The sequence below is a fragment of the Chrysoperla carnea genome, chromosome 5 (genome assembly GCF_905475395.1).
Source record: "Chrysoperla carnea chromosome 5, inChrCarn1.1, whole genome shotgun sequence".
Classification (NCBI taxonomy): Eukaryota; Metazoa; Arthropoda; class Insecta; order Neuroptera; family Chrysopidae; genus Chrysoperla; species Chrysoperla carnea.
In genome coordinates, this window is record NC_058341.1 from 71,922,332 (window position 1) to 71,931,729 (window position 9,398).

At 30.7% G+C, this 9,398-nt stretch overlaps 1 protein-coding gene across 1 annotated transcript; it reads left to right on the forward strand.

The window, feature by feature from the left end:
• Nucleotides 1-4,201: 4,201 nt before the first annotated feature.
• Nucleotides 4,202-4,613, forward strand: LOC123301396 (deoxyuridine 5'-triphosphate nucleotidohydrolase-like). The gene has a single exon (XM_044884133.1). The coding sequence runs from the start codon at nucleotides 4,202-4,204 to the stop codon at nucleotides 4,592-4,594; it is 393 nt and encodes a 130-aa protein (XP_044740068.1). The 3' UTR covers nucleotides 4,595-4,613.
• Nucleotides 4,614-9,398: the final 4,785 nt, after the last annotated feature.

The following is a 9,398-nucleotide window of genomic DNA, read 5'->3' on the forward strand; positions in this document are numbered from 1 at the left end:
GCATCCTGGAAACCAGCGTTCAAACCCACTGCTATCTCTTGTTTTTAAAAAAAAAGTATATTTTTATACTAGCATCTTAACTTCATACTTCATTTGGACAGCGACTATCGAGTGAGAAGGTTCTCATTGTTGAATTAATTGTTGAAACAATACGTCATCATCAGTTAAATGAACTCAAAATTGCGTTGCTAAAAGTGCATCCCCAAAAGTGCATCCCAAAAGTAAACAATGCAATGACCCTTCGGGCAATGCACTTTCCCAAAAAATGCATCCAATGCAGTTCAATGACCTCTCTCAGACAATGCACTCAAGGTCGTTTTAGGTCATATAAGAAAACTACGTCAAAGTCCAAAATGTTTTTGAATCGGCATTTTACCCCTACTCCCGCAGTGTTCGAACTAACGCGTACAGGGAAAATTTCTGTACGGAAAATTTTGGGAATAAAAGAGATATTGTAACCGTACACGTTAATCGATAAATGCGGATTCATCTTTTCAAGTTTATTAATTGATCTAGAGACATGGGAAACTTTAATCCATCATATTTCAAATAATGACTATAGTGCGGGTACTTATTCAAGCGTTGAGGATGCTTTTCAACCGGGTAAAGTGCTGACATTATCGACCATAAAAAGCAATGTTGGTCATCATTCTGGACATTAATCACAGCTTTTCTACATTTAATTGCAGATGGTAGTTCACAAAATGTTCCAGCTGTGATCGGAGAGTACTTATTCATGTGGACTCGAATATTTATGATCATGTCAAGAGCCCAACCGCTATCGCGTTCCTGGAATTCTTCCAATTTTTTCAATAAATAGTTTTTGACATGATCAGTGTACCACTCCTGCATGTCCGTAGTAAGATACGATTTTCGATGTGATTGTGGACTGGGTTAATGTGATCATGAAATTTTATTGAAGCACTTTTCACAAACACAAAACAATATAAAAATATTGTTGTAATAGAAATGTATTTTTGATTCATGTTTATTACTCAAAATTACTTGATGGTGTGAATATAATTGTCACAAACAAGGTGGTTTTATAACCTGAAAATAAGGTGGGGAGGTCATTTCATAGATAAAACAAAACAATGATTAATTAAATTATAGGCGTTTTTTATTGTAAATACAAACACATTTTTTAAAAACTTATCATAGACAATCATATTCATGTTTTTATTTCTATATACAGTCATGAGCATCACTATTTCTTTCACAATCACATCTGCCTATTTCATTACAATTTGTAACACATATCCATGGCTCAAACCATTTCGGTATATTTCCATCATCCATTTGTTGGTATAGCATTCTACAGAGAATTTTAGGATCTATTTGTTGATACCATAAAAACATTCTCTCATCATGTCTAACACTATCACCAATCCATTGTTTTCGGCGGATATCGTATGTACCCCAATTTTTTCTCAAGTTACTTCCATGGGTAAGATCATCACAACATTCATTTAGTAATATTTCAAACTGATTGAAATTTCTTTTAAAGTAGTTGAACTTTTTCGCATAATTTACAAATAAGATTGGATCCAAACAATTTCTTACTACAAATGCAGCAATATGAAAGCAACCATCAACTTCTAAATAAGAATACCGTAATGCGTCTATTAACTTTGTAGGTATACTCCAACGACATGCCTCCATAAGTTGATAAAATTCCATCTATAAAAATATTTGGTTACAATTTTCTAAACAGATCTTATCAAACAATACTCACATTAAAATATTCAGGGTAAATCATCTCCGAATTTTGAAACAGATCAATATGATTTTGTAGCGACATTGTACCCCATAATTGTATTGAATTAAAATAAACACCATTTTTTTCAAAAATATCCATAATATATTTATTTTTGTTTTAACAATATCAAAACATAAACTTTTACAATTTTTTTGTTTATAACAATTTACAATAAAATATATATATATCTTACAGTTACAAAATTCAACAAAAGAATGATTTTAAAATAACGCTTGACTTTCTTCGATGTCAACACAATCATCGTCTTCGAATAGGCGCAGCGTTAATTGGTGACTTCTTCCAATTTTCTCCTCCACCCTCAAATACCCCGGTTTGGTGTTAAATAACTTGATCATATTGTCCGTCAACACCACATACCTAGATGGCCGAAAAACTCCCTCGTTTTCCGTACCATCCAGGCTTATATCCAGTAAAACTTTTATCGATGGTCCATATTTCGTTAGAATCCGCTCCATTTTTAGTTTTTTTTTTTTTTTTCAGCGGCAAGTCGTCCATTTTTATGCATGGTCGCACTACACAACCACTTAATAATTTTAATTCTGCTCTATTTTTTTGATTAATATTATGAATATTTAATGAAAACCGATATTACCGTAATGTATGAAAACTGATATTACCGTAATGTCGAGCGCCTTTTTTATATGATTACCACCACTCCAAAAATCCCCCAGAAATTATTATCTAATCTCATAACACGTGTAAAATTATTTTAAGAACAAAGACGATTCAAACAAGTTTGAACAGGTTGATGACTTCTCAGTAAATGTTATCTATTCCAACTATTTTTCCCCAATTAAAAAAATTTCCGAAAACAAGATCAAAGAATATTATACGACTGACATCCTCCACAGTCGTAACAACAAATCTTATCTATTCCAATTAATTTTTTATTAAAAAAATAATAAAAAATGCCGTAAATTATAGTCGTAACAACAACAAGGTCAAATGTTATCTATTCCAGCTATTTTTAAATTTAATCATCACAAATGTCAACGTCCCGCCCCCCGTTCACTCCATTCACTCTCCGCCGACTACAGCGCCACTATTGGTCAAAGCCAATGACGTCACCTGGTAATTTCCCGTTTATGCTTAGGCAGCCATTCCTCCTCACCAATTCAACCACACCTCCCGACGCCATCTTGATTTTTACAGCGCTACTATTGGTCAAAGCCAATGACGTCATCTATCCCCTCCAACTTCGCATTCAACCGAGGTTTCCAACATTCACCTAGGTTTGCCCTTTTTGGAAAAGTGTACCATTCTTTTGGGTCAGGAGTGGGCTGACTCTTCTACTACTATATTTCCTTTTTTTACAAAATTTTAAAATATATACATTTATACTTAGTCCATTTAATTTTCACAAATTTGAGGATTTGTTTCAATGTCATTGGAAATCTAATACCTTTTAATGTCAAAACGTTCGAATAGTGTGGATATGAACTTATTCTGTTTGAATTCATCCTTACTGGATGTAGAGCTGAAGTTACTGCCTATGCAAAGCAAGCATCATCATTAGTTTTAACATTCACACAGGCTTGTTTCGCTTTAATATATTTTGGCAATTCTATGTATGATGAGCCTCTTAATAATTGACATTTGTTTATGTTGATAAATAAAAAAACAATTAGAATTACTATGCAAATCGTGTAATTCTGTAATACTTTTAAATTGAAAATTTCTGTTAATTAAGTTAACTATTTTTTGGTAATAACCTGATTCTCGGCCATAAGTTCTAAAATTACTTAAATTATAAACAGGTAACCCTAACGTATTTCCAATAGGTGTACAATTATACTTCATTAAAAATTGTTCCAATTTGAAAATGGCCGGTACGTCTGGGTACATTTCGGAGAGTTGACTCATCCGTTGACGTCACTTCTTTTATCATCTGGAAAGTCGCTTGGCTGAATATTTATTACATATTTAAATAGGATATTTATTGACATTTGACATTTAAAAACAATTTTTTGTTACTTAAATTATATGACGCATTATTTGTTAAGAAATAATATATGCATTTAATTAAAATTTTTCCATTAAAAATATTAATAAAGGTTAATTTATTTAAAGACAACAAGGATGTTTAATACCTAAATTGTAATACGCACCAAAAAAAATATTTGACCAACCTTTAAAATCTAAATTACTTTCCTATCACATATTAAAAAATATTTTATATTACGCATTATTGCATCAATAATATATTCATTATTTTATTACACATATATCAAAATATAATATTTAGTAATTTATAATATTAATAATATATTATGTTTACTTACCTCTCATGTGTAATTAATTCAATCCAAATTAAAACACATTATTATTATTTATATTACAAAATAATTTAAATAGCCTTGATAGATTTAACTATTTAACAATCTTCGTTCTTTCTTAATTTATACATTATAGATTTTCAAAATGTTGACTAAACCAGTAAAACTTCGCTTTATAAAATTATCTGAAAACGCAAGTATACCAACTAAAGGATCTGAAATAGCTGCTGGTTATGATTTAAGAGCTGCCTATGATGGTTTAGTATCTGCACATGGTAGGGAAATATTTGCAATTGATATTCAAATTAAGCTTCCTCATGGATGTTATGGATGTATTGTACCACGTTCAGGATTAGCATTTAAAAATGGAATTGATGTTGGAGCTGGAGTTGTAGATGAGGACTATCGTGGAAATTTAAAAGTAGTTTTATTTAATCACTCTGATACACCGTTTATAATTAAGAAGAGTGATCGTATTGTTCAATTAATTTTTCAAAAAATTTACTATCCTGAAATTGAAGAAGTTGAAAATTTATAAATTTATTTATTTATTTAGCCCTAGGAATTTTGTAAACATTATTTTCGGGATAATCTTATGTATCAAACATGTCAATACTCTCCTTTATTCTTTCATATATATTTTTTTCATTTACTGTGTCTGTTCTAATTATGTGGTATACAAGGCTGTCTGTATCAGAATACATAAGGGAAATGTTATTGAACCATTTTTTCATACATCCATAATGAAAATCAAACATTGAATATTTGGATAGTTCAAGAACAGTCGCTCCTACAATAATTGGATATTCAAATTTGAGTTCAAATTGATTTAATTCAATTACCATCAAATTATCCCCAATAACTGTAAATTTTTTACAATATGGAGAACAAATCAAGTTACGCACTCCATTTTTACCCTCATATTTTGAAACCAATTTACGTTTTTGCCTTTTACGCACAGATTCCATTGTTTTGCCAAACATTGCATTATTCATGAGTTTGAAGAAATCTTTTTCAAATGAATTTCTTGCATTCACTGTATTCAAATCTATATACTTTTTCAACCACAATGATTGGCGAAAACGCAAGATTCTGTGTCTGGCTGTTAATTCTAATCTGTACTTTAGGGCTTGTTGCAAATTTTTTAGATGTAAAATATATTTTTGTTTATTGTAAAAAGTTGTTACCAATTTTTTTTTTGTTTATTTATTACCTGATGTTCTGGTAAAAAGGGGAAGTCGTTATGTGCGTCATGTAAGTCTTGTGGGTAGTTAATGTCAACCTCAAGCATGTAGCCATACTCTCCATTAACATCAGTTTGAATATTAAAATCCTGTATTTCTTGAGGAGATAGAAATTTAAAATAAAAAAAATTAAAACATAATGGAAGAGGTTGAGACATGGCTAATCCATAGAGATTATTTGCATCCAAATAAACAATATAACTTTCCGGTAAATTAGGATTATAATTTTGCATGTAGGGATTGTTACTTTCAGCATATCTTTTTACTGCAATGGTTGAGCCACCGCTCATAGAATTCTCCACAAAATTTAGAATATTGATATCTGTAATTAAATCCAGCTCTACCTGAGTAACTTTTAACATTGCGTCAAATGTTAACCCTGGTATTGTGTAATAATAGACTGCATCGAGACCGTATGTAGAGTAGCAAACCTTTCGAAAATTTTCAAAAACACATGCTAAAAGTAATACATCACATTTTAAATAAAGATCAGCATATTCACCCAAATTACTTACATTGAATTTATTCCATACATCTTTCGCATGTTCATATTCTTCATCAGATATATCACTATCCGTAAGTTGATTATAAAATTCCCTTTTATCCGGTAAACTGCACTCTTCCAACTTATCCAACCCAGTAATATAATCATAAGGAAAAATTCCTTTTTGTTTCAATAAGCCTAAATGTGGGTTAGCTTCTCCAATTTCATTTTCAAGAATACGAAATTGAGTATCATCTAAATTTTTTACTAAGCTATCAAGTGAGCTTTGCATAAATCTACATGAATCAACAAATCTCACATATAATGAGTTCATTTTCTTTGAAAATGAAATATAACGCTCGCTGTTTATAGGAATGGCTCTAATTTCTCCATCATCATAGCCAAGTTCGCGAATAAATAAATTAAAATCATATCGCGAACCATTATGAAATATTACTGGAACAAAATTTGGAAGACTGAAATTAAGATTGCACTCCTCATGGGCTGCACCACGGTAATTTGATAAAGGATTCACTGATGTGGAATTTAGATGGCAATGATCACGAAACTTAACTTGACCTTCTAGAAAAGGATTTTCATAGATATGACAAGCTGTGGATGAATGGAAAGATATTTCATCTTCCAGTGTCATGTGAATAGGTTCTATGGTTTTATATATTATTTCTATTTCATCTAGAATCTCTTTTAATTTATCAATAAGCCATTTTGGTGCATCCCGACCAGTGTATGAATAATAAGAATTTTTCCTCACGTCATAGGAACAAACAACTTGGATGGCCACGGAGTATGCTACATGATGTTGGAAATATGTGGTATTTGAATTATTGTTATCTTCCCTCGCTTTAGGAAGAAAACATTCAAAATCACTGTAAATAATGAAGGGAACAGCTAATTTGTGCCTATAATTTTTAAATTTAAGTTTAGATTCTTTTTCAGATGGAAAAATTATCTTTACATTGTTAATGTTTGCGCATAATTCTAAATGTTCATTATATTTTTGTCTCTCATTGAAATGTTGAAGACATCTATCACAGAAGAATTTTGCACTCCCATGATTTGACTTCTGAGATGAACAGAGTCTTGATAAATTTGTAATTAAACAATAATGAAATTTAGTGTCATCACTGATCATTAATAAATTTATATGTTTCTCTTTCTTCTCTCTAGTAAAATATAATGGACCATTTACAAGAGCCGAATCTGATAACCCATAAACATTTACCGAAAAGTCATTGTTTTTTTTCAATTTTGGGGATATCTTTTATTTTCATAGGAAATTCAACACCCCTAAAATCATATATTTGATGCAAATTTTGGTTGTTATTATTTAAAGGATTAAAATCATCAAATATACAGCAATTATTAAAATCTGGTAGATATTTTGCAACAATATGAGGATTTTTAACTGGTTGCTTAAAATGTGCTATTAAACAATAGGCGAAGCAGAAATCATCATTATTTTTAATGTTGATGCAAGCTTTTTTAAGAATAATTTTTTGGGGGAGTGCAATATAACTCCCTCCTTTCATAGGATCGAATTTTGCAATATTTAATTCTAAGCATAAAATTTTATCTAAAACAGCACCCGACCCTCTTTGTTGAAAATCTTCCAAGCGAGTTTCAAGATTTGTTAATGAATCATTATACCATGTGTTAAAATCAGAGGCAAGATCGTAATGAACAAGTTTTAACACAAAGTGAAAATTATCGGTAACTTCTGCATCGCCTTTTTTGATTATGAAATCACATTTTAAACCCAGTGAAATTAAGTACTCCATAATTTTATTAAGAACTAATGTTTCCTTTTGCTTAAAAAAGTTTTAAGATTCTTACTATTTTCGTTGTTGTCCAATCTCCCAGCAAATACTCTGTTATTGAAGCAAGTTATGGCAATCCAGTTATTGCTTTCTTCTGATGGAGGGATGGGTGTGCACCTTGGATGAGAATCTTCATCATTAGCTCTAGATGTTGATGGTGATGTCCCATCATTAAATATTTTCAGCGGCGGTGAAGGAGAACGGTGTGATGGAAGATCTTTAATTAAAGCGCATAGTATAAAAAATTGCAATGCTTAAATAAAACATGATTAGAAATGCTTCTCACCTGTATTTTTACGGCTTCTCTTCAAAATTATCTTTTTTATTTTTCCTTATCTGCGGATAGAAGCCAAATCGTTGCCACTTTTTAATATAGGCAGATTTTTTGTTTGTTGAATTCACTTGATGGATGCTGGTCTGGTGATGGATTTTAGGGGGGATCGGGCTTTAAATATATATCCAATTCAGCCTTATTTATCTCTGTAATTGAATCATTTACCGAATTAGAGTTGGAAATAGAAGGAAACAATATATATTCCTCCAAGTTTAAGGGGGTATAGTTTTCTGTTGGGAAATGGAAAGAGTTGAGAAGGATAATATTATTTATTATTTTGTTTTTTTTTAAATCCCTCTCCATTCGTATGGCAGCCTTTAACAACATTTGATCGGTTTTTTCACAATGCCAATCGCTCATAAACTAATTGAAAGAAAAAGAAAAAATGAACAAATTTGAGAAAAAAAATATTTTAAAACACTTACATTTTTCGTTCCATAGACCATTGTTAATCTTCGTTCACCTTTAGTTTTGTGCTAAGTAAAGTATGAAAACAAAATGATTTTTTTGGCTTTATATACCCAAAAAATTTTTGATTATAGCTAAATATTCGTATTTGAAAAACTAGTCTTTATTTTTAATTACCCTGATGAACTTTAAATAATAAAACCCTTATAAATAACTTACATATTATTATCATTATGAAATAAACAAAAAATGTGATAAAAATACATCTTCCTATTAAAAAAAAATAACTATATAAATTAAAAATTTTTTTCAATAACCTTCACATTTTTTTTTTTTTTTTTATGGGCTGTTCTAGCTTACTTCATTACATATTCAGTAGCACCGCTCCAGAGAACTGTTTACGTTACAGTTTGACGACAGATTCTTTTATAGTGGAGACCGAAATCAGAGCACTCACGCGTCTTCATACAATCTCATATAGTCATTATGATTCATACTCCAAGTTTCATACATAGTGCGAGAGACCGTACTTCCTGCTTTCACATCTATACCAGACTTAACGTCTTTAAAATCTAGTTTGACGTAAAATTTTCTATTCCTATTACGTAAAGACTCCACGAAATATCTTTTAAATATAGATTTTGTCGTATTCATAAGGTCGGATATATGAGTAACGATCCTTTCAATGTGAGTGTATTTGATAGTCCAAGAAATAGCTCCTTTATCATCTATGCCTAAATTTCTATATTTAACTACTAAAGAATCGCTACATTTGAATCCGACAATAGTCCAGTAACCTGGTTCTCCGTATGGATCACAAATGCCGTCTTCATATTGCAACATATTCCATGAATAATTATAATTTACAAATTTCTTAGGATCTAATAAAAATACATCCGATTCGGAATTTTTACTTATAATAACTACAAACTCTCTAATTACCTTTCTTCTATTACTACAAGTACTTTCATCATAGTTCGATTTCCATTCCATCAAATGTGTATACAGCTTAGACGCACTATCCATTAAGTTCA

Bases quoted from the DNA above. Each gene is read 5' to 3' on its own strand.
- LOC123301396 (XM_044884133.1), top strand. From the start codon at position 4,202: ATGTTGACTAAACCAGTAAAACTTCGCTTTATAAAATTATCTGAAAAC.